The 26,167-nt window shown below is 40.6% G+C and overlaps 1 protein-coding gene across 1 annotated transcript in view; it reads left to right on the forward strand.

Moving 5' to 3' along the window:
• Positions 1–26,167, forward strand: part of SLIT3 (slit guidance ligand 3) — an 811,806-nt gene that overhangs the window by 550,559 nt on the left and 235,080 nt on the right. Inside the window, exon 12 of the mRNA XM_075068072.1 lies at positions 7,812–7,883. Within this exon, the coding sequence (XP_074924173.1) occupies positions 7,812–7,883 (72 nt within the window). The remainder of the gene's footprint in view (positions 1–7,811; positions 7,884–26,167) is intronic.

A 26,167-nucleotide genomic window follows, 5' to 3' on the forward strand; every position in this document is an offset into this window, starting at 1 on the left:
TTGTTCTGCCACATAAAGTTGCTCTCAGTCTATGGTCTATCGGTCACTGATTGTCCATGCTTCTGGGTAGTTTATGGAGTTATTTTTGTTACGGTAGTGAATCCTCCTGTCAGTCTTCAAGCTATGAAGCTTTCTGCTACAATAGTTGAAGCAGAGTTCAGAGTTCCCTTGGAGTTTCCAGAAACTTATTTGGTCACCAGCTGCAATTTAAAAAAATGCTCCCCCAAAAAAACCCACATCCCTGCAGGCTCTTTTCATGTGTTTGGGTGGATATTTGGTGTAAATTCAACCGTGATCATATTTTGGAATTACACAGGACACATAAGAGGATCAGACCAAAGTGCACGTTGATTTAGAGTGACTAGAGAAGTGAAGGTCTGCAGCCATCAAGTGTGGAGGTAGAGGGACTCTGGAGACCTGGTTTTAATTCCCATTTTGTGTGACCTTCAGCAAGTCACTTAATCTCTCTGTGTCTTAGGCCATGTCTACATTAGCACTTATGTCAGCAAAACTTTTGTTGCACATGGTGTGAGAAAATATCCACCTGAGCAACATAAATTTTGCCAGCATAAGTGTTCATGTGCACAGTGCTATGTCGGTGGTGTCTGTTACAGCTGTCCCCCTGCTAGCATTCCTCTTTCCCTTCTCCTTTCTGTTTGTCCTGGGTGGCCGCCCCTCCCGGCCATTGTGCTAACTAAAGTCACAGCCTTATTCATCGGATGGCTTGTACAGACTAACTGGAGCCACTGCCCTGCCTAGGGAGGGGGCTTCTTGCTTCTTTGTTTGACTCTTTGTTCAGACCCGGGCTCGGTGTGGGGGGCGCTGCCCAGAATGCAAGACCTGAAGTGGCCCAACTAATTAAGCATATGATCATACCTGTGGCTCAGAACACCCCCCTTGCCCAGGCATGCTATGCTCACCTGCAGGTTTTTCTCTGCCTCCTCTCCTCCCTGTATCAAGAGGAACAATCAAAAGTACTGGGTGGGAAACTGCCTAAGTTTCCCTTTAAAACCAGACATTTTCTGATCAGACCTCGGAGAAGGTCCTTGCTTTGCCACCTGGTCTGATCAGCTAGGGGTCTTTGGGGGCCCTCTCTCCACTCTCGTTTTTTTTGAGCGTACCCCGTTTTAAATTCCCCTCCACAAACAACGAATTTGTGCCTGTAGATCTCCTGATTACTGAAAGCGAATCAAGTCCTCTCTCCATCCTCCGATGCTACTGCTGTTCCTGTCTCTACTGTTTGCTGCTGTCCTGGGGATTGGTAAGAGCTCTCTCTCTTGCAGGCTCCCCTGTCCTAGCTGCTGGCCTTGTTTCCCAAGCAGACAGACCCAAGCTAACTCCTTGGTCTGTATCTATAATCTGTTTCTTGCTCCGCAGCTCCTTTGCTGCTAAAAAAATAAGCCTGTGCCGCTGCTAAGCTGGTGCCTTCCTGGACTGTATCCTGGCTGCCAGCTTGCAGCCGCGCCCACTGCTGCAGCCACCACTAGTTAAACGCCCCCCCCTGTGCTGTACCCTGAGCACACACCACTCTGCCCTCTGGAACTGCTCCCCCTCCGATCAAAGAATTGGCATAGTGTAAGGTGCACCTATTAGAATCAGGTTTTACTCTAGATAAGTTGTAATTTCATTTTGCATAGCTGTGGTTAAGTTAGGTTTAGAGAATTGTTTGTATTGTGCTCTGTAAGTTAGGTTTAAAAAATTGTTGCATTGTGTTCTGTTACTTGCTAATTTGTGTAGTCTTGGTTAAGTTTAGATTCATAGATAAGAGTTTGCTGTGTTTCTGTATAATTGTGGTTAAGTCTGTCTTCCCGCTGCCCCAAACCTCAGTTGTAGTACTTGAAGTCTAGCATAAAACCATTGGTTACCCTTTTTTTCTCTCTAACCACACCTCACATTTTACCCCATAACTGTTAGTTGGCTATATGCTGCTGTGACACACCTTTACATAGAAATTGTTAGCTACCTGTTACATTTATGCTTCAGTGTTAATTGGTTACCAACTGTATTGTACCCCACTGTATTGTAACCCCACTATTGAAACCCCATACTATTTACTAAAAGAACCCCTCCCCAATTGTCTACCTTAACAAACCCCATACCCCTCACTATTGAATTTTCCCTGTTTTTGCATTTTCTTAATAAAGTTTATTTTGCATCCCACTAGTGCAGTAGTTGTCCCCCAAGATCCCCTACCTGCTGGCAGGGTCAAGTGGGAGACACTTTCTGCTGACATAGCTACCGCCACTCATTGAGTTGGTTTTATTATGTCAGTGGGAGAGCTCTCGCCCGTCAGCGTAATGTGGCTACAATGTGATCTTACAGTGGCATCTTACAGCTGTATCATTACACCTTTGCCACTGTAAACTTGTAAGTGTAGACATGGCCTTAGTTTCCCATCTGTGCAATGAGAATAAAAGCATGTCCCTATGTAACGGGGTGTTGGGAGGATAAATACATTAGACATTGTGAGGTGCCCAGATACTACAGTACTGGGGTCCATATGAGTCTTTAAGATACATAGAAGTAAATGCAAAGTCCTTAACCTAAGGATAAGTAAGCAACACATATACAAAAAGAAGTGGTAACAATGCAGCTGCTATATTCATGTTAGAAGGCTGCTAGCTGAAATTCATGTTAGAAGGCTTGTTATTCTCTTGCCTCCATAATACTATCCTAATATTACTTTTTGTATCAGAGATAATGTTGTTGTAGGGAAGACATGGAAGCAGAAAAGATTGATTGGAAGGGACTCCACTGTCTCGGTGTTAAGCAAACATTTGAAAACGGCTATGTTAGTAATATATTAGATTTACAACCCGTATAACTAGAGTATTATTTTGCCTTTATTAGGTAACTGTTAATAAAATACAAGTTTCATACACCAGGCTGGAAATTGTGAATAAGTTCAGAACGCTTTCCTGTTTCTACTCTGTTTCAGCTGTCACATGGATTTTCTGAAGTAAATTATTTTTTGGTTCATCCAGTGAAACATCTGGCTTGACTATCAGAGAGGGTATTGAATGAGGGATTAGTGTCTGCTTATTGTACATAGTACCAAAGATACAAGAGCATTCGGGGAACCAGTAGACTTTCTGCACATTTAATTCGGCTGTGCCAGAGTTCTGAGGACCTTATCCAGACAGTCTGGAGACATTTTGTATGATGCAGCAAAGCAGCCTAAGCCCTTCAGTTGTGAAGGAGTAGATTTTAGAACTGTGTAAAATGAGAAATCTGAATTAGGCTCACAAGTGATTTATCAGTTTAGATCAGCTGGCATACAGATTATTCTTAGTGTTTGGCATGTCATTCATATTTTACATCATCACATGCCATGTGATGATGTATCTGGTGTCATTCTGGGCTAAAACACTATCTATTTAAATAAATGTTGCATCTATTTTAGAGTAACAAATTGCAGCCAGTATTTTTATCTTGATTTATTTGGCCTAATTGTTATGGAAAAATATGAAATGCCGTACAAAAAAAGGTGCAAGTTTTCCTAAAATATCAGAAATCTAATGATCCTATTACCCACAATCCTTGCTGCTGTTTTGAGAGCTCTTATTCCTGTTGAACCTATGCCATTGTCCTCATAATTTTGGAAATATAATTCTTCATAAAAAGAATCATTTTCACAGTCTGAAAGGTAGTTAAAAGGCTTTTGAGGGCTGAAAAAGCTATTGCACAGAGTCATGATTTGGCACTTCACTAAGAACGTTATAACCAAGCCAAACTAAAGGAACTATTAGCTGGAAAACATATGGTACAGCATAAAGGATTCAGCACTGGGCTTTTATATCCAGCAAGTTCTGGGTCAACTTTCAGGAGAAAAGCTTTATGTTCTGAAACTCTGACTCAACTGAGCAAGTTGCAACTAGGATGGCGGGAATGCATGCAGAAGTGCCAGAGAATAGAGAGAAATCTGCACCCATTGTTTCAAATACTTGAGAAGCAGACAACTAAACCTCGGTGCTTGTGGAAGGCCTATACTATATTACACTGCTCATGTGATCCCAAATTCCTTAATATTCGGATTGTTAAAGGGGTCCAGAACTTCTAGAGATTGTAGAAAATGCATTAGTGTCCTTCTGGTCCAAGTTCCTGCCAGTGCAGGATTGTTTCATGTTTAATATTTTCATGGGTTCTTTACAGTATATTCTAATGCTGGGTGTGAAGTAGTGCTTCAGCCACTTACATCAGGTGATTAGTCCAGAAACTGAGACACCAAACTGTGGAGAGAATTTTCCTTATTTCTGTCTAATTATTTTATCTAATCTATCAGCATTTGCTCAGACTGTCAGCAACTGTGGTATTTTGGCACCAGTTTGAGTCAAATTAACCCACAAAATATCATGTTCTGCTAAACTTTTCTTCAAGTTTAATAGCATCTCTTGGCAGACACATAAGAACATAAGAATGGCCATACTGGGCAGACCAAAGGTCCATCCACCACAGTATCCTGTCTACTGACAGTGACCAATGCTAGGTGTCCCTGAGGGAGTGAACCTAACTGGTAATGAGCAAGTGATCTCCCTCTTGCCATCCATCTACACCCTCTGACTAACAGAGGCTAGGGACACCATTCCTTACCCATCCTGGCTTGGACTTAACCTCCATGAATTTATCTAGTTCTCTTTTAAACCTTGTTTTAGTCCTAGCCTTCACAACCCCCTCGGGCAAGGAGTTCCACAGATTGACTGTGCACTGTGTGAAGAAGAACTTTCTTTTATTAATTTTAAACCTGCTGCCCATTAATTTCATTTGGTGGCCTCTAGTTCTTATATTATGGGAACAAATAAATAACACTTTTAATATAAAAGCATGAAAGTGTTAACAAACAGTATGAAACAGACGAGCATGGTCATTTGAAGGCGTGTCTGACCTCTTTAATTAGGGTTTTCATTTGCTTGTTGTCTTTCTTGTTATGAAGAGCTAACAAGATAAGCTGCTCTATTTGGAATAGTGAAGGAACAACAAGCTTCACTTTCTGGAATGCATCGTTTGTTAAATATAATAAAGGGGAAAGAATATGTAAAAAATTACTCCTTTTTTCAGTTCTCTGAACCCAAGCAATTAGTTAAATCAGTAAAATAAATTGGCCTGTTTCTAGGAGCACTTTTAATTTCCATGAACAGCTGAATATAACTGTGGGGCTTTTATTTTATTGTTTTTAGTGAAGAATCTCCTCATCAGTTTAACAGACTGATTCTCCCAAGCTTCTGCTCTAATGTTTGCATTGCAGCTGGCAGTTTGGGTTTTTCATGCACTGTTCTTACCAATGTTTGGAAGGTTGATGACAGTCAGGAAATTGCTGCTAGCTGAAATCCACCTAATCTGCCCGGTGCTTTGCAGAATTGCAGCATGTGGGTCGCAGCCATGCTGAAAGCATTTAGCTGTGAACTGACAGGTTGATGACTCTACATGCTCTTAAGAATGCATCAATTGTACATATGCCACAACAACTCGCTAACACTAGGAAGCCACCTGCAGTATTGTGAAAAGTTTGCTTGACTCAAGTAGATAGCAAATGATTCTTCAGTATTAATTATTCTGGCATTAGAAGAAACTGCCATGTCAGAAGTACCAGTGATGAGCAGAATACAACTTATGCACTGGGCACTCTTGCACATAGGATTGTGTGTTTGTTTTCATGGCTCTCATCTGCATCCAGATTGGTATCTGTCTTGAACAAAGACCACCACTGTGGGTATTTATAGTTGGAAGAGAGGGAAGAGGAGAGGATGCGGTCTTGCGGTCCCTTTTAACCCTGTTTCACTCATTTTTAAATTTCAAATCAAGAGCATGGAGATCAGACTACTGCAGGTATACTTCAGCCAGAAGTCTTCTTCCTTCTCCTGCCACAAGGGGAGATAGTATCTGTAAATTTCTTCCTTTACCTGGCACTAAATGACAAGTATAAATCCCTACAAAGCCACCCTTTCGTTCTTCCAAATAGCCTGTGAAGGAAATGAAGCATTAATGAGACTCCAAGAGGAAAAAATAAGGGTAAAAGTGTCTTTGTTGATTCACTAATTGTGTGATAGAGCCATTTTCTTTATTTACTTTGTTTTATTGTGTATTTTACTTGGTATGACTATAATTTGAATGCAAAATATCTTGGGTGTGATTTTCAGGTGTTGCGGGATGCAATGTAACATTTATGTGCCAAATTTGCACACACAACTAGAAAACTGCATGCATTAAAAGCAGAAATGACTAATGTTCAAGCTAGGGAAGTAAATGCACATGCATTTTACAGCATTTATTTCTGTAGGTAAACCTCCAAAAATAGGCCCCTTGTTGTTAAAGTCATCTCTGAGAGTATGTGGAATCATTGAAATGATCAGTTGGGTCTTCCTGCATACTTTCTGGTGTGTTTTTCTGACTTGAATGCTGGCATTCCAGAAACACTGCAGTGTGTGTACATTCATACAGGAGAGGCGGGAAGATGGAAGGTTGGGGATATGGTAATTGGGTGTGATGTTGGCCAGTATGGAGATGCATCTCCCGTAAGTAACTACTAGCGGCAGTACTTTCAGGAGTGCCATTGTCAGTATATCAAAGACAAAATATCTTTGGAGTGTGGACCTGACAACAACCAGGCAAACGTGGGCATTTGAACATTTGCTTGGCTCAAACTTAATCAAAGCAGCTCCTGCGTAAATGTTTCCAGGCTCTCAATTAGAAACAATAAATGGAAATGTAGGATGTAGGAAAATAAGATGCAATGTCATGTGCTTCCCCTGTGTTTCTCTGCTGCTACACGGGAATGTTTGACTTCCACTGTGACATGGTGGGCAGACAATGACATTAGCTAATTTGGCTCAGTGTAACATTGAACATTAATATGACTTACAAATGGGTGCCTGAGCTCTCATACTGACTTTTGTTTAGTCAGTTATTTGTTCCAATGTTAATGTGCCACACACATGCAGCCCCATTAGACTTGGAAATGTTTATTTTCTTTTTCTAAAAATCTAAAGTTTGTTTTAATATGATGGCCATTGAGCTGTGGTGGTGGTTTTCACTGCTTTCACAGCTATATGTTTGGCTTGGGTTGAGGGAAACCCTTTGGAACTTTTCTGATATTACTACAGTGTTAGTGCATACTGAACATCATCGAGGCACCTGGCATTTTCAGTGAACCAGCTTATACAAAGTAACTCCCATGTATGCTCCCAAATCTCTACTTAGTTTCATAAGTGAATCATTTTTGTTGTTGTGAAATATTCATGTATCCTTATTTTCCCCTCTTGAGCTCCGTTGCACTTACTGGGTCAGGCTGAGATTGCAACTGGTGGAGGCAGAATACCTCCTGAAATGCTGATTGGGTGACATTCTGTACCCAATTCTGCTGTCATAAGACATTCAGATCTCATCCAGACAGGGTCCTTTGAAATGTACACGTCCCTGGTTTGTATTTCAAGATTGTTAGAAATTAACAGTGCAGCATCACCATGCTGAATTCTATACTTTTTGCATCGTGAACAGCGGGTCTTAATGGTTAAAACATTTTGTACAGGGAGAATGGAAAAAAGACAGGCTGAAAAATAGTGAAATACAGTTTTTGGAAAATGTCCAGTTTCTGCATTAAAGACGTTTTTCAGCACCAGACAAAGTCTGAATCATAACAACTCATTTAATACCATGTGCCCTCCTGAAAAGAAAATGAGATCAGTAGTTAAATGAAATGGCTACAGATCATGGTCATGGTGCATGAGATCAATAAAAATGATAATTCAGAGAGGGATGAGAGAGGATAGTAAGCTGGACTGTTACTTACTATTATTTTGTTTCCCCGTATCTTTCAGAGTGCTCTATGGAAATAAGATCACTGAGATTCCCAAAGGCCTTTTCGATGGACTTGTCTCTCTGCAGTTGCTGTGAGTATGATCTCTTCTTTTACTATTATTCAGCCTAACCAGATGTTTAGTTTTTTCAGTTTCTAGTTTTAACATCAGAAAATCCCTTATTGGCCCATCACCTTATGCACTGAAAACTCATTGAGACACTTCACTGACTAGGATAGCAATGGGGTGAAGAGGAGAAAAAGAGAAAAGGTGAGTGTGATTTTTTTCAGCTCAGTAACTGTATCGGGCAGCTGATACAGTAGATTAAGTCTGCGGGAGGAAGAATACAATAATTCTAAGAGGGGAAGTATTTAGTTGGTGAATTATGAAGAAACTCAAGATCTGAAAGTCACCACCAAATGCCAGTAAGATGATGCCAGTTGATAATTTTTATACTACTTTTCATATTTTCTATTTATTTGTAACATATGTGGGTGAATGTGTAGATCCTCACTGACAATCATGTTGCAGATAGCCTGTGCTCATAAGCAAAAGAGTAATATTTAAAGATACTGCAATTATCTGGAGTGTCTAGTTCCATATCTTAATTATTTTTATTACATTGGTTGTGGATCCATTTGAATGCAAGTGGTCTCAGTCCTGTGCCATTAGTATATTTACATAGTCACTTAGTTTAAAATGCGGATTTGGTTTACACTTAAACAATGTCATGATCTAAGGACTGGGGAAAAGTAGAGATGGAACAGAATTAAAATACCAGATCCAAACATTCTTCGTTTTGTGGGAACAAAATTTAGCACCTTGAACCTATCTCGAGAGAAAAAAATCAGCCACCATTTCAGCCATCCAGTAGAGGAGGCAAAAGTTAAATTGGTTTGAACTGTATTCCTGGAGCTCAAGTTAGCATCCCTGAAGATGTGCTTAGACAAAGAAATAAATGAAATTGTTCCATATAGGCTAGCATCACATAATACACATACAGTGAATGCAATGGAAAATAGAGAAATCAGGTATTTCTAGGTGGACTGCAACAAAATTAGTCAAAAGACTTATTTATAAGTCTTGGTCTGTCTCAACATACACTGAGTTGAAAATCCAAATAATAGCTATTATTATTTATAGTGCCATACAAGGACAGAGATAGATTTGGATTATAAACTTTTTGGTACAGACAAAAAGCTAAAATGAGTTAAAATATTTGTAATTTTGCTACAAGCGATAATCCACAGGGGATTACTCTCCTCTCCCTTCATGTGTGTAATTTAGTCAATAGGTTTTTCGGTTGCAAACCTAGATCACCTTTCTCTGGAAAGAGACAAGATGAGAAAGAGCACACAAGGTGGATTTATTATATGTCTTCAGGAGAGTATTCTGCAAACTGTTACTCTCTTTCAGGCAATCTTTACCTCCCGTTGCCCTTTGTACACTCCTTTCCTGTCAGCCTGCCCCATTCACAGCAGGCTCCTCTGTATCTTAAATTACTTTTGGTCCCAACATGTGCACTAGGTATGGAATATTTTTTTTGTTTTGTTATGCATGAGGACAGTAGACCCTGAAGTATTCTGAAACTTGGGTGCAGTACCAATTGATGCAAGAGGCACATTAGTTATTGTTGTTCTCTAATAGCAGCATACAGTCAGTGAAGGAACTTCAAGCAAAAAGAGCCTTTAATTCAAATAATCCTCAATCTAGTTATGGGGGTGTGTGTGTATGTGTGTGTTTGTGTGTTTGTTTTTTGTTATGTTGGAGGAAAGTATATGAAGAATTCAGCTTGATCAAAATCTGTTCACACGATGCCTTTTACAGCTGTGAATTTAATTGGATGCTATGTCATTGGATTCAAAGCTGGACACGTTACAGATGGGTTCCTTCTCAGTAGCAAAAAAAAAAGATCACTTAACATATGGCTATCTAAGTGTCCTGTAAAAATGTGTCTGTAGAACCTCTGAATGAAACATAAAGATAGGTTTGCTTACTGCACTTATATTTATATAATAGTCCTTCTGTGTATGTAACACCATATTTTATGTTACTTCTGTAAGCCAAATATTGTAACACTACTACTGAGATTAGCTAAAGTGACACTTTTTTGTTAAAATGACAAAATCCATGTAATGGGAAATAGTTTAAAGATACTACTGTTAAACCCTTTGAGCCACATCAGGATGAGAAGATCTAAATGGATAAATCTTAACAGATTGTCCGAGTTTGGGCATTCACGGATAATGTTACTTTGGGGGCTTTTAAATGACTTTTTGAAGGAATTTTGAATGCAAAGTAGCTCTTGGCAAAGATAAAGTTGAATGATCATGCTTAAATGCAAACAAATGTCTGCACATTTTTCCGACCGTGGCTTTGAAGCAGCTATTACAGATTTGTTTGTTGTATTTAATGGATCCCTAAAACATAAATGGCATGGATTGGTTTTAGACCTGCTGTTGAACAGTTGGAAAACTGCCCTCTGATTAGATCTAATTTAGCATTCAGTGAGCTCTAGATTGGATTTCTTCTTATTAGTCTGGAGACATGCTGATAAAAATGCTTTGATTAGAATACATTGGTAGCCAATGTAATTTTCTAAGCTTGAACTGGACCATTTTTGAAAATGTGTTGGTACATTGTAAAACAGTGTATGCTGTTAGGAAGGGAGGGTGAGCATGGGTCCTTCTCAGAGCTTTCAGGTTTTGGTTTAGGAAGAAAATCTCTTAAATCTCTGTTGTTTGCTCTCAATTACGCTATTCTTTTAAGCCCCACAAAAACTTTTCTATCCTTGTGTTTTGTATATAAAATAATAAAATAGGGCCACATGCTACCTCTCTTAATTAGGAAGAATATTATCTTAATTCTGCAAGTAGTTGTACTAAAGTCAGTGGCCTGCTCTTACAGCAAGGTGCTGCTCAGCTTCAGTATGGATGGTAGAATCTGATCCATAATATCTTTAACAATCTTGTCTGTCCCTTGAGTGTGGGAAAGATCATAATTTTAGTCTACTTTTAGACCACCTAGAATGGTGGTTAGAATTCTGTAATTCATTCAGATAATACAGGGGTGGGTAAGGCATATATACTATACGCAGTAAGGCATAGTTAGACAGTATCCATCTTTTCTTTTTAAATTTAACTTTGTTACCCTCCTGGCTTAATTTAAAATATGGCGGATACATGTAATTTCTTAAGTCTGTGCCATGATTAATTTACTAATTGGCTGACCTAATGTATAGTTATAAATAACCCTATAATTAGATTTCAATTAGAATGCTGCTCTCCCAGATTTTACTGTTCCATAAATACACAAGTGAAACCAGCAATATCCATGGAATCCAGTTGCAGTACAGATTCTAGCATCCTAATGAGCAAGTGGGACCTCTCTTCTTGGGCTGTATAAAACTCAAACTAGTCATGTTCTGAGCTTCTTGTAGCCCAAATGGTAAAGATTCTGGGTGGTTGTTCTTGACCTTCCGCTTCTTTCATGGAAGTGATGATCATGTTCTTTCTACTCAGCTTGTCGAGCTGTATCAAGTGCCTCTCAGGGTTTTAGTAGACTAAGATTTTCCTGTAGCGAGGTATACTATTTTCCAGGAAGGAGAACTGGAGTGTGAATTAATTAGTGACCTGTAACTTTCATTTCCAGTTCATGGCAACAGTCTATAGAAAGAGAACGCAGCTGTAGAACAGCATTTGCTTTATTAGCATTGCATGTCTGACATGGATATGAATATTACAGAAATGGAAAGTGCTTCAGTTGGAGATGGATGTTTTCATGTAAACATTAGCCACAGTCAGTTTTACTACCTTTCCAGGAGGCTTTAAACTGATCTTGGTCTGTCTGGAGGCTGAAATAAAATTAAAGCAACTTAATCATCTGTCTTTCAATTTTCTTGGAACATGGACAAGACCTTTCAAGAATTCCTGAGTTTCCCAAATAACATGCCTCTCACAATGCAGTAGGTAAAACTTAACACCCCACGGCTCGTTCTTTCTCTGCAGCAGTTTGACAGATAAGCTTGATGACTACGGTACTCTGCTTCCCCCCTCATGGCTAAATCTGCAATGCCATCCTGCAGAGAAACAGAGCAATGACTCAAATGGTTCATGCCAACGAATTGTGGATAATGCACGCAGAGTCTAACTGTCCTTTTCATATCTGAACAATGCATTTTATGCAGCCATATTAAAACAAACATTTCCAGACCGTTTTTATTGCCGTCAAACGCCACATGCTTTGAGGTATCTTCGTCCCTGGAACGAAAAGGATATCATAACATTTTCTGTTTAAAGAGATTAGGTATCTAAGTGGGGAATGTAATCTGGTTTATCAAGTGTCTAACGTGTCAGTTTTCAATAAACCTTGTTCCTTAAGGAAATTTGCCTTGCACTGTCACTGGTCATACTAGTGCTGTGATGTGTTGATCTTAAATCTTGAGAGATTGAGCTTGCTAAGGTCAATTGGACAATTATGCACAAGAAAAGTTTCCCAGGGTGGTTTCTGTTCTTTTGTATCTAGCCCTGTGCTTACACTTTCCATATGCCAGTGTGCTGGAGAACTCGTACTTGGAAAATGATGGGCTTGTTGTAGCTTCACCTCCAGAACAATCCACAAGAAACTTACGATCCTCTTCTCATTTTATAAATGTATGTGATTTCAGTGAGCATCAGAGTTAAATGTGTGCATTGAAGGGGGAGTGAGCTATAAACATACTAATGTCTGTAGACTGAAGTATAAAGAGATAAAACACATTTTAAAGGTGTTCCAGAATTAGAGATGGGCTCAAGCCAAAACCCCAGATCTAAGCTCTAATTGTAGTGATGTGTGGTGTTAACTACTAACTTATACAGAGTGAGAAATTGCACTGACATTTGAAAACTGGTGCAAATGAGCACTCTCCCCAAGCCTTTTCCTTCTAAAAGCCAATCAAACTTTTGTTTAGTTAACACTTACTGCTTTTCATTTTCCTCTGCTTCTGTGTTGTGGGTTTTGGCTGGTAATGAGATTTCCAGTACTTCCGCAAGAGATGCTATTATCACAACATCTCCAGCCCAGTTTTTGCACCACCAAGCCATTCAGACCACTTAGAGAAGCTCCAGAGAGGGTTGGGTGAAGTTATTTGCCAGTTTTAGCCTGTGAGTTGATTTATAATTCTAGGTGAGTACCGCATGGAATTCAGTTGTCGCACAGCATTTCCATCAAATTCTTGATGTTTAGCCATTGGATTTGAGTTAGTTAGAATCTGAAGCTCAAAGAGAATGTAGAGAGGTGCTAACCCACCCAAGGTGATGTAAGGCAGAGAAGTTCTCACAATCTCTCTGCAAACTTGAAAGCACCAAGCTCTGCACCACTGTGTCCAGCATCTCCAATATAATCTTTGAAGTAACATATCTTTATTAGTTTTAACCAGTGCTACAAAATTATATTTATATATATATATATATGTATGTATATATGTATATAAACAAAACCTGTGAACAAACAATAATTTTCCATAACAAAATCCTTCATTGCTCACCATTCATTGCTTGCCCCCAACACTCCCTAGTGACCTCATCAGCACACCTATCATGAGCACACCTGTGTTTCCCTTCCGATAAAAGATAAATTATTCCTATCCCATGAAATTCTTCTGTTTAGTCATTTAGTCTTATAAATGAGGTGCCTGGATGAAGCAATTTCTGCCAAGCTGACATCCCAGTCTTTTAAAGCTAGGACCCTAGAGCTATTCCACTTTCTAAGCATCAATTTCTGTTCACAACCAGATGCAGTTGCAGTCCAGTCTTCAAAACATTCTGTAATTCCATGGTACTGATGAAAAATCATTTAAAATGAATTTGCAGTCTCTTGCTCTTGAAAATACTTAACTGTCTTTCAAACCAATGAGGGTTTTGTGTGTGTGTACGTGTGTCCATGTCCCTTCTTGCCTGCATCATTTTTTTGACTGTTTCAGAACACACAATAAATATTCAGGAAAAGAGTCCCACCTGCACCTTTCTGTGTTTGTCAACTCATTACACTTCTGACTGAGCAAATGCATCCGAACTGTTGGACTTAAGCCACTTGTATTTCTGAGCGAATTTGGGTCAATATCATGATTTTGCATTTTTAAAAGAATAGTGTGTGGTTTCTACTTTATTTTGTTTTGAATTGAGCAAATCCAGAACAAAGCAAAATTAAATGGTTATGAATCCAAACCAAATAGAAATATGTGTAGTCCGTGTTGCCTTTATTCCAATCCCTCTGAAAAGTGAGGATGTTTTTGTTTTCTTTTGGAAAAGCTATGCAGACCATGCACTTGTGTTCTCACTGCAGATTAAACAAGCTTGAAAGCACTACAGGGGATAGTGATGTTCCATGAAGATGCTCTGTATCTCAGGTTCAGGGGCGGCTCCAGGCACGGCACAGCAAGTGCGTGTCTGGGGTGGCAAGCCATAGGGGGTGGCATGCTGATCACTGTGAGGGCAGGAGTTAGGCAGCCTTCAGCAACATGCCTGCGGGAGGTCTGCTGGTCCCATGTCTTCGGCAGCAATTTGGCGGCAGGTACACTGAAGGCGCAGGTCCAAGAGATTACCTGCAGAAACGCCACCGAATCCAGGTGACCAGTGTGCTGCCGAAGGATGCCTGACTGTCGTGCTTGAGGCGGCAAAAAACATAGAGCCACCCCTGCTCAAGTTAAATGGTTATTTTAGAAACAGGGAGACTTAGTGAATACAATATAGTGTTTGACTGAGCAAATGTTGTATAGGTCTAAAATTTTTCAGATTTTCTTGTGCTTTATTTGGATTTTTGTATATCATACATAAATAGCATCTGCTGGAAAGCCAGATAAATCAACAGATTTTCACTTACTAAATTCTATGAGGAACCTATACCTTGGAGAAACTGTGATCCTAGAAGGCACTGAGCATCTCCCAGAATCCAGTCCTTTAATGGGAGTTGAGGGAGCTGAGTACCTTCTGAGTTTGGGCCTTACTGGGCATTTTACAAACAGTGGAATATTTTGCATTACAGTGTATCCTGTCATTTCTAAACAAAGGATTGCTTACCATGGCACCAATCACAGCATTTACTTATGGAACAAGTGACCATCTTCAATTCTTAGCAGAATCACATGGGACACTTTTGTCTTGTTATTTAAGACAATCCTGGGGAGAGCAGGAGGACTATCAGATTAGTGTCTAATCCAGAGTCAAGAAGAAGGTTCTCTATATAGATCTGATTAATAAACTTTAACATTATTTTCAGGCTGCTTGCAGTGTTTTTTGTTTTTTTTCCTTTCAGTCTTTCTGTATTTGTTACTCTTGCGGTAATATTACAAACTTAGCTGATGTGTTATGTGGCTGTAAGTCAGCTATGATCTCATTAGCTTTCATAAGCTGAACAGGGTCAGTATCTAAATTGGAGAACCTATCAAGAAGCCCAGGGACTGTGACAAGAGGTGTTGGTAATTCAGCTGCTCTCTTTCCTCACAGTCACAAATACCCCAGTATAGTGTTAGTCATTGTTCAACTTGAGCTACCATCTTTTGGAAGAGAAGTAAAAATGTTTAAAATCTATAAAAGTAAAAAATGTTAGACTGCGCCATGATTAAATTCCAACATGAATAATTAAATTGTACCTTTTGGAATTTCCCTTTTTAATTCCACCGGAACAATTCTTTGTCTTCACCTTCTTTTCTAAACCGCTGAGAAAAACTGATAGTGAATTAGCTCTTGGCATTGTCAGCTGAATCCTGGCAGAAATATTGGTGGTCAGTCATAATACGGAAAAGGATATACATCAGTGGTTTTCTAAATATATTGAGGCAGATGACAGATTGCAAGCTTTGTGCTCTTCATATCAGACTGCTATCAGACTTCGTCTTCCATAGCACACTAATCACAATTTTGTAATATCTTTTATTGGTAGTTTTGCCAACTACTGGTAGTGACATGCACTTTTTTTCTTTTAACTGGATCATAGTGATGCATATTAAGAGTTCATTTTTTGGTGGGGGGAGGGGGAATTTTTTTCAAATCTTAGCCTTTTCCATACCATTTTACTACAAAGAGGATTATACTGGCTTAAGTCTGGAAAGAGTGTAGGTCTTTCAGTGCTTAGTTTTTGTTGGAAATAATGACATTTAATTTCTCATTGCTTTCTCAACTAATCTGTAATAACAGTCTCTTTAGTGAAATCCACTGATATGTTAATACTTTGATGCCTGATAAACAAATGGCATTAGATGTATTCCATCTTTCTCAGAGGGAGACACCTTTTAGCTCAAGACATCAATATTTGGAATACCTTTCAAGAGGAGAATACTTTCAGAAAAAAAGATACAATTTGTATACAAACAGTTAGTGGCCATATTTCAAATTGATCACAGCAGCATTTGGGAAGCTCCACCTAGATAGAAATTGTAAAGGTGTCAAAATACTGTATATAGACACTCTTGTGGCCACAGCTATCCTTATTGAATCTTAGGTACCACTCTGTGCTAATTTCTGGCTTTGATGATGATGTAACCAGCTAGTTGAGGATCCAACACCTTTACAAACATTAATTAAGCCTCAAATCACCCTTGAGATATGGGTGAGTAAAAATAGTTGTGGTTTGCTCTATGATAAAATGAGTCAATGGAACCCGAGTCCTAATCCCCAGTGTCTTGGTGCAGCCTCCCTTCTTAGTTTTACACTGTAGTTAAAAACCCATGGCTGACCCTTGCCAGCTAGCTTGATCTGAAGGGCTGTTTGATTGCAGTGTAGATGTTCGGGCTTGGACTGGAGCCCAGGCTGTAGGACTTGCGAGGTGGGAGGATCCCAGGGATTAGGCTGCAGGTTGCACCAGAACATCTACACCACAGTTAAATAGCCCAACAGCCCAAGCTCTGTGAGCCCAAGTCAGCTGACACAGGTTTACAGTATAGACATACCTTAATATCTCCCACATAGGGTCTTTGAATGTAGGTGAAGCCTTTTGCTGTAGGTATTTAATAAGAGTTGTGTGCATTCGATTTGAATTCTACTGTTATCCATGCAAATAACTTCAGTCACCTACCTCCTTATAAATCTCTTTTATGTATTTTAAGCCTAATCTTTCCCATCCTATTCTTATTTTCCCCAAAGAAGTCCCCAAAGGGCCCCATCGGTCAAGTGACAGAATGTTGGCTGTTTTAATTTTAGCTGTATTGTCATTGTTATCATAATACGAAGCTAACTAAAAGGAAGAAGAAATAGCTTCACTGTGGCATTGTGCAGCTTTTCTCCCCTTTGCTTTCCCTCATCTTATTAATGTACTTAGAATGATTTCTGATCCATCCACTAGCAACAGAGAGCAACCTGCAGTCTTCCGAGTGCATTAAGGTTGCTAGGCTGCTGTTTCAAACTTTGAGTTATATAGTTATTTGCTGATAGTTTGTTTAGTTGTCTTCACTGAGCAGAAAATAAAAATGCTACTGCGGTGAAAGCCTCATCAGCATCCCTCTTTACTCTTAAAAACCAATTATTTTCAATCATTTTGTTTTGGAAATTCAAAATATTATTTAAATGTTAATTACTTGACAGTGCTTTTGTGTATTATTCAATTGGGAGACCATCAATGCAGATGGAACTTAGGAACATCTGATACCATTACTGTGCCAGCTCAATACACTTTCTTTCAAAGGACTTGGCTGAAACACATTATTAGTACAGCGTGCCTGGACAAATTTGCTCCTTCAGATAACACGATCATAGTATTGTAATAGAGTTGTGTTCTGCTCAGGGCTTTTAACAGAGTGCATACCACAGGTCTTTAGCCTCTTTCCCTTACACTATGGAGACATGGGATCTTAGACTTCTGAGTGATCTTTTCCACACTTTTTTAACATGTCCAGATGGATAAAAACAGAGAGCTGAGTTAATAATCCATCATCCCTCTAAATACCATGTGGTTTTGTTTCTTCTTGAATTTTTAACTTCTGTTTGAATGTTGTACCACATGTGGAACCAGTGTATAAATCACATCTGATTAGGCTGATAACACAATGAGAAAAATTAGTGGAAATTACTTTCTCCATAATTTGTTGCAAGAGAAATATTGGTAAGGCCCTGTGAAGATAAGGCTGCAAAATACACTGCTAACTATCCCGTCTTTCAAAAACTCTCTAAACAGAATGAAACTCTTGTCATTTTTTTAGCACAGTTTTTAAAAGGTGCAGTGTCTAAACAGAATCAGTTTTTCTGCTTGTTGAGTTATAGCTGGCTTTCTTATCTATAATATTTTAGAGGAATTGAGATCAATATTTATTTCATGGGTTTACCTAATGCACCTGTTTGAGTACAGTAATTAATCATTTGATGTAATGATTTGGGTGAGGATCTTAACAGGATAAAACAGGACATTTACATGGATTAAAACAATATCCAAAGTTGTTATAATAGGAGTAAAGCATAATTAAGAGCTTTGGAAGGGATATAAACCTTCACCTTTTAGGGTATAAGTCAACTTCTAACTAAAGAGGGGGTTGGAAGAAACTTTCCTGAAGGGTAGTCTGTTCCATACATGCCCACTTCCTGGTTCATTTATGTTATTTAAAATAGAATAATATAATCACTGAAATATTTGTGATTTATCTTATTATTTTAAAATTAAGATCAGCTGCTAAATAGTACTGATTCAACCAACTTATCTTCTTTACTAGATCAAATTATCTCCTGTTTGTCATCAGTGTCCAACTGGGTTATTACAACAGTAATGCAGTAATAACAATAATAATACATAATAATTACAATAATTAAAACAATGCAAAAATGAAAAAAATCTAAACTAAGTGCAGAAATCTGAAAAAAAAAATTCAGTATTTTCCTAAATGAAAATTTTCTTTAAAAAAAAAAATTTTGGTGGGAATTTTCATCAAAATTTACACATTTTTTAAATGCTTTGAATTTTAAAAAATGACATTTTCTGTCAGAAATGTTTTGACAAAAACTTTCCAACCTGTTCTACCTCTAAGTTTTTTTTCTGTATCTGTCCTGTGTAGTTTCTGGTACTAGAGTATATTTCATGGGTGCAGTATATTATCCTCTACAGAACAGCAACTGCTGGTCACAGAAGTATGTTGTGTATTAACTGAGCTCCCAGTTCTAACTGGTTATGTGAGTTCTCATTCTAGTTCACGTAAACAAGTCCCTTTGTTCATTACTTTCTGTTACCCTTAAAGTAGGAAGTATGCCTATATACCTTGGATGTATATATACACTCTGTATATAGGCTCTAGGTCTGTAGTACCTCTCACAGCAGTAGTACCTCTCGCAGTGTTGTTTCTGGTTGTATTACTGCAAATAGTGACAAGTATTCACCAAGAAAGAGTCAAACTTTGTAAATTCTAGTTTTTAATACTGGGGATGTTCATGATTTGCTCAGAATGGGTGTTTGAGTTTTTCTTACTCCTCCTTTCCTAATTGTTTGCTATTATTTATGTAAATGCTGACTTTATAGTTAACGCACAGTTACTTTTAAAGTGCCTCAGGGACAGTTCTGAAAACCATTTTGTTTAGAGATATTTCTGTATGTACAGTACTTATATGGTCAGTAAGTCTCTTACTCTGCTCTTATTCCTGTTGCCTGTTCCCTGTGAGGCAATAGAAGTCTATTAAGGATATCTTCTTTCCCTTTTGTTATAAATATGAAATATAAATATTGTTGTGTATAGTTTTTAGACCTCAGGTGAGGGATGTACAGCATGGAAGGGGCACCACTCTTTAAATCCCTATTGTCGTCCATCTTGTTTAGCCGCCCACAGGCATGAGCTAATAGTGCCACCACTGGCAAGAAATTTCAAAGCACATTTTGTATTGCATTTTCCTAAAGTTCTACTTGTGTTACTTATTGGTAAAATTCAGCCACTCAATGAGTTTCTCGGTCTTAGGGTATGTCTACACTACAGAATTATTCCAATTTTACATAAACCGGTTTTGTAAAACAGATTGTATAAAGTCGAGTGCACGCGGCCACACTAAGCACGTTAATTCGGTGGTGTGCGTCCATGTACCGAGGCTAGCGTTGATTTCTGGATCGTTGCACTGTGGGTAGCTATCTCATAGCTATCCCATAGTTCCCGCAGTCTCCCCTGCCCATTGGAATTCTGGGTTGAGATCCCAATGCATGATAGTGCAAAAACAGTGTCGCGGGTGATTCTGGGTAAGTGTCGTCACTCATTCCTTCCTCCCCGTGAAAGCAACGGCAGACAATCATTTCACGCTCTTTTTCCCTGGATTGCCCTGGCAGACGCCATAGCATGGCAACCGATGGAGCCGAGTTTGTAGGCCTTGTGGGTCACTATCACCATATGGTTACTGATGACCGGCCTGGACAGGAGGCGTACGTGCAGGCGCTACACGACGAAGCGAGTTCATTGCCTGGTTGCAAGATAGCAGACGGTGTATCAGGTTGGTTCCGTGGTTACGCGTGGCTGCATGCATTGTAATTGGGCGATGGCTGATGACAGTTATCGTCGTTCTGTTACTGTTCTGCTGCTGTCAATGGATGGCTCCTGGCTGGCCTTTCGCTTAGGTCCTGGGCGGGGGTTGCAAAGGACAAAAGGGATGACTTCCCCGGTGCATTCCCTGCCCTTTATGTGTGTATCTAAGAGATGGGAGTCAGTCCTGCCTAGAATATGGGGCGCAAGTGTGACTTAGAAACAAGGGTGTACCAAGGCAAGGGCCTGCCGTGTCAGTCTGCGAGGAAATGCATGAGCTGGCATGCGCATTTAGGGGTGCCCTTGTGCAGAGCGAACCCGAACCCATTGCATCCTCCTCCCCTAAACCTCTTGGCGCGCTACCGTGTGCAGTGTTCCCTATTTGTATGATGAAGTAATAAAAGACCAATGCAGAATAAGAAACATGACTTTTTAGTTTTGAGATAACTGAGGCTCAGGGCAGCCTCCAGCTGCTATGATATGTCCACCCGGCAGCCAGAATGTTCTTTAGACATGAAAGGGGAGGTGATGGGCTCAGCCGCCCAGTTGCCTATGTGAAGACGGTTTACAGCCGTTCCTGGCTACACATCTGGCCGTGCACTGACCCGCGGGGGTCACCTCCCACTTTCTTACCAGGCGCCCTCCAGCGACTTACCCTCCCTCGCGACAGCCAGGCAGCCACTCGCGCGCACCATCGATGACCGCAGCGCCATTGGTCCAGTCCCTTCCTGCACCGCCTCGTACCGTCTCGCCACCCCGGGCGAACGGCGAGGTGCCCCCGAGAGGTCCTGCTGTTCCGCTGCCCCCCGAGTACCATGTCCCTACCAAGGCAGCCTGCAGTATGACATACGGCGGTGACATTGCAAAAAAGTCACAGAGAAATGATTTCTTTTTCCTTTTGCTTTTCACGGGGAGAAGAGGGCTCGGTACAATTGCCGAGACTATACCCTGAACACATCCAGACCATGTGTTTGACCCTACAGGCATTGGGCCGCTTAGCAAGAATCAAATGCTTTTCGGAGACTGCGGAGGATGCCTGGACTAGTGGAGTCCTTCGGTTACCCCCTCCCTCCCCTCCATGGAGCGTCCATTTGATTCTTGGCCTGTTCCCGTTACACTTGTCACCCAGCACTGTGATGTGGACTCTGTTCATAGCCTGGAGAGATTTTTTTCAAATGCTTTCGGCATTTCGTATTCAGTAATGGAGTGTGCTGATAGAAACAGATTTTTCCCATACATGCAATCATGATCCAGTATCTCCCGTATGGTCCATGCTGGAGCTTTTTTTTGGATTTGTGACTGCGATCTCCACCCATGCCTGATCAGAGCTCCAGGCTGTGGGGCAAACAGGAAATGCAATTCAAAAGTTCGCAGGGCCTTTCATGTCTGCCTGGCCAATACATCCGAGTTCAGATTGCTTTCCAGAACTGTGGGATACCGCCCGGAGGTCAATACTGTCGATTTGCGGCCACACTAACCCTAATCTGACATGGCAATACTGATTTCAGCGCTACTCCTCTCATGGGGGAGGAGTACAGAAACCAGTTTAAAGAGCCTTTAATAGCGATATAAAGGGCCTCGTTGTGTGGACGGGTGCAGGGTTTAATCGGTTTAACGCTGCTAAATTCGGTTGAAACGCGTAGTGTAGACCAGGACTTAGGTGTAGAAGTTCTGCTGTATCTCTCTCTCTCTGTTAAATTCTTTCCTGGATTCGTGGGTTGGGTTAACTCTATTGAGCAACCACTCCTCTGTCAGGGTGTGGTTCACAGGAAGTGGTTTATTTTATTCCAAGAATTGAGAATACTTACTCTAAAATAGTTTGTTCCCAGTGCTGCCACTGTTGTGTCTCGTATTCAGTGCCTCTTCTGCTGCTGTTGCCATAGTACATGGTTTGAACTGAAGGGCATGGTTTATATCTGCACACATTAATGTGAGATAATAATTTCAGTCATTAAAAACAGAGCTAGTGGTGCGGAATATCAGAAAATGCTACCTTCAGTTGTATAGTGCAGGAACTCTGGAAGCTGATTCTGATTCAAACTGTGGTGCACAACCCTGCACAGACGTGTGAAGATTTAAGTAATGTTTTGGCTTCAAATACAAAATATCCTTCAGATACTCAAATCCAGAGCTGAAGTCAGAGATCCTGTTGATGTGATCAGTATGGGGCTGGAAATGGAAATGAGAGAGAGATTGCATTATAATGTGGGATTACAATTCTGGATAGTGGTTTAAAGGGTATCAAAAGCAGCACCATAAATCGCTGGCAACAGGTACTGGGAATGTTAGAGGGTTGTTGGAGAGATCCAGAGAGAGCTGGAGAAACATCAGAAAAGGAGGCACAATGGAGAAGATTCCTAATTTGGATGTGAAGTCAAATCTATTCTCCAAACTCAAAGGGAAGGGATTTGCATGTGCCGCTGTAATCTCATATGGCATCAATACTACTTTTTGTTCTTTAACACTTAGCTGAATGGTTGGCCGTAGTGATTGTTCACCATTTGGTCCTTTCCTATGTGGTAGCAAGGGCTGGACCGGCCAAGAGTCCAACCTCGGAACAGACTTGACACACCCATGTAACATGGGGTTTGCCTTCCGGGTCTCCTCCATCCTCGATTGGTGGAATTTTATCTCGGATGTTACAAGCCACATGGAGACTGGCATTTGCTGGAATGTCTTGTGGCATTTTTGTGACATGTCCGAAAAGTGTAAGATGCTGTCTATGGACAGTGGCCCCAGCAATCTGTAGATCAGAACAACTGTAAACATCTGCATTACAAATGAAGTTGTTCCACTTTATGCCCAATGTACAATTTTGGCATTTTGTATGGAAAGTCTCCAGCTTTTCCCAGTCTGAGTACCATAGTGTCCATGTTTTGCAACCATGCAGCAGTACGGAGAGGATACAGCTGAAATAGATCCTGAACTTGATGGTTGTGCCGAGATGATGTTGATTCCATATTCATTGTAAAAGACCCATGGCAGATGCTGTGATGCCAGTCCGGTGAAGAACCCCCATATGAAGAACTGTTGAGTACAGATTCCAAAAAGCAAAAGCTGGAGACTTCTTTGACAGTTTCATTAGTCAAAGAGATTGAGGTCGTAGGAGGACCTGATCCCTAGATTTTGCAGCTTTGTCTTTGACCACGAAACATGGAGGCCAACCTTAGCTGACTCCTTCTTCATTTGCTGGAGCGCCTTGCAAAACCTGTTGGGGCTCTGTACTAGAAGAACAATATCATCCACATAATCAAGGTCTGAGAGTGAGAGATCACCAAGTGGTTGAGGCACCTATGCCCTTTAAAGCCGTCCAGAGCATGACTCAGTCAGCTGAATCAAACAGAACTTCTAAGATTGACATACGCCACATGCAGGGGCTGCTTGAACTCATGATGTATCTCTGACAGCAAGCGGAGGGCCAAAATGGCGTCTAACATGGACCTGTTCCTCGTAAAGCCTGACTGTTGGGGGCAACGCTTCTGATGCAGCAGGGGCTCCAAACACACCAGCAGAACATGCACAAACATCTTCCCTAGCATGGACAACAAGGTGATGGTCTTGTCTCTCTTACGTTCGCTGCACAGTCCTTTACCCTTATAAAGTGAGATTACATTACTGTCCTTCCAGGCGGTTGGCAGTTCCAGTTTTCCACACCAGGCAAAAGATAGCCAGAAGTGATTCCACTCCAGGGCCAATAGCGCATTTTAGCTGCTCTGAGGGAATGCCATCAGCACTGGCAGTGCTTTGTTTTTCAGTTTGCAGATGGTGCGCTTTACTTCATCCAACATTGGTGTGTCAGTACACGTGTCTGGGTCTGAAACAAATCATCCAACTCTGAGCAAGTGACAGCTGGAGGATGGTTCAGAGCACTGTGATCAGTACTACAATGTGTTTTTAATATGATCATCGAACAGTCCTCTTGAAACACAGCAGTTAGTGAATGTTACATTAAAAGAGGGAAATAGCAAGTGGGGATAGTAGATAAGAAGAGAGGTGATAGTTGAAGGGGTCATAAGTGCCTGTTTGGGGGAACACCTCAAAATCTAGCCTCTTTTTATGCTGCCTTCTATAATGTGTTGACCTGTGTTTCATAAAGAGATGAAGTATCAGTTTGAGAAAGAGAGACATGTACTGCATGAGAACTCAGAGATAATGGTGATTACTTTGTTTTGGACACAGTGAAAATCATAAGAACAAGTCATTAACTGATGATCTGGGTGCCTGCTGTTGAAGCAAAGCGTCAGCATGACTAATACACTGGAGAAATTATTCAAATGTCCTAATGTGAAAATTACTCTGTAGTACAGCTAGGGTCAGTAAGATTTTGGGTTACATGCCACATAATCACCAGTCACAGAATTTTAAGCTGCCCGGGGGGGGCGGGGTGCTTTTGTAAGCCCCATATTTGAAACAAAGGTTTCAGTTCTGTAAAATGCTGTAAGCTGTTTGTTCAAGCAAGAGCTGCCCACATTTATCCCTCATTGCCCTCTGTTGGACCTTAGCCCATCGTAGGCCAGTAGCCTGCTGCACTGTGTCATGAAGAAAATCCAGGTGAATTAATATTGATTTTTTTCCCCTTGGTTAAGAAGGGAAGCTGTATTCTGACACATTATTACATCAAAGATCTATGCACTGTAAATCCTTGCGAAAAGGACCCTCTGTTTCCAAGTATTACAACGGAGTATTTACTAGCACAACTATTGTAACTCTTTAGTGCAATATCTGTGGCACCCCACAAATAGAATGTGAAATACAGAATAGTGGTGGCCTTAATTTGTATGAAAGACTTCTTGTAGTTGAAGGGTAGGATAGCACTAAGAAAACTCTGCGTTGCATGCTTTGTTGGAGAAAGGGAGCAGCAAGACATGACCCTAGCTGGCATGTGCTTCTACCTGACAGAATGTCCTCTGTTGTCCTTAGGGCTAGAGGTACAAGCTAGTGCAGGAGACAGTATTCCTGTGTTATTTAAGATGTCATACTAGTTTGCTCAGGAAACAAAGATACCTTTCACCCCACAAACACAACCCTATTACTATTTTTGAGGCAGCATACAGAAGCAGCAATCAGATTCAGGTCCCATTGCAACAGACTTTCACCCTTACTGTTTCAGTCTTACCAACTAGAATAAGATTTCCTTTTTAGAAAGTCCATTGTCAGTTTCAGAAAGCTCAAAGATAGTTAAGGATTATGTGGATAACTTTGGTGGATCACTGAAGTTAAATGGAGAGGTCAGTTTCATATAGGTTTGATGACAGAGTTACTGAATCATTTCAACAAAGGTAGACATCCCTTCAAAAAATAAAATGCTGTAGAATTCTTTAGATAAACAACTCTGGGGGAAAGCATTAGGCCAAGACACTTCAGAGGTCCTGAAGAAACATAAGCCACTTCAGAAATTACAGTAGAATACAGAAAAGAAGATGCCTAGATTGGTGTGAGGTCTTTCATGTGTAGGCCACAGTCTTGAGTATGGCTCAGGTTGGTACATCACTCCCTTATTACTGATGAAGATTATCCATACACGTCAGAGTTGATGCGACCATGACTGGGTGGTGGGGGAAGATTACCTTGCTGCTATCCATTTTGTATTGGTTTTCTGGATGAATGGACTAAATTTGGATTATGGGTCTTCTGTGCAGATGTGCAAAGTGGGAGAGGCACTGAAGTGCCTTCTTCTGTACTACTCCCCTTGCACACCTGCACAGGAGACTGACATAACTGAAGTGGAGAAGGCAGGCACTATGCTTGTTTGTAAAATTCTCTCAAAGGGGTGGGTGAACCTGCACCTCATAAGGGTTGTGAAACTTCCATTCTGATGTGCGTTCCCCAAAGCCTCTGGAGAAATCCTCTCTAAGCTGATCAGAATTCTTCCTGAAGCTCCCACTGCTACATGGCCTCTCTCACCCCTCTGCACTAATGTGGCCAGTAG

The sequence above is a fragment of the Chelonoidis abingdonii genome, chromosome 7, assembly GCF_003597395.2.
Source record: "Chelonoidis abingdonii isolate Lonesome George chromosome 7, CheloAbing_2.0, whole genome shotgun sequence".
NCBI lineage: Eukaryota > Metazoa > Chordata > Testudines > Testudinidae > Chelonoidis > Chelonoidis abingdonii.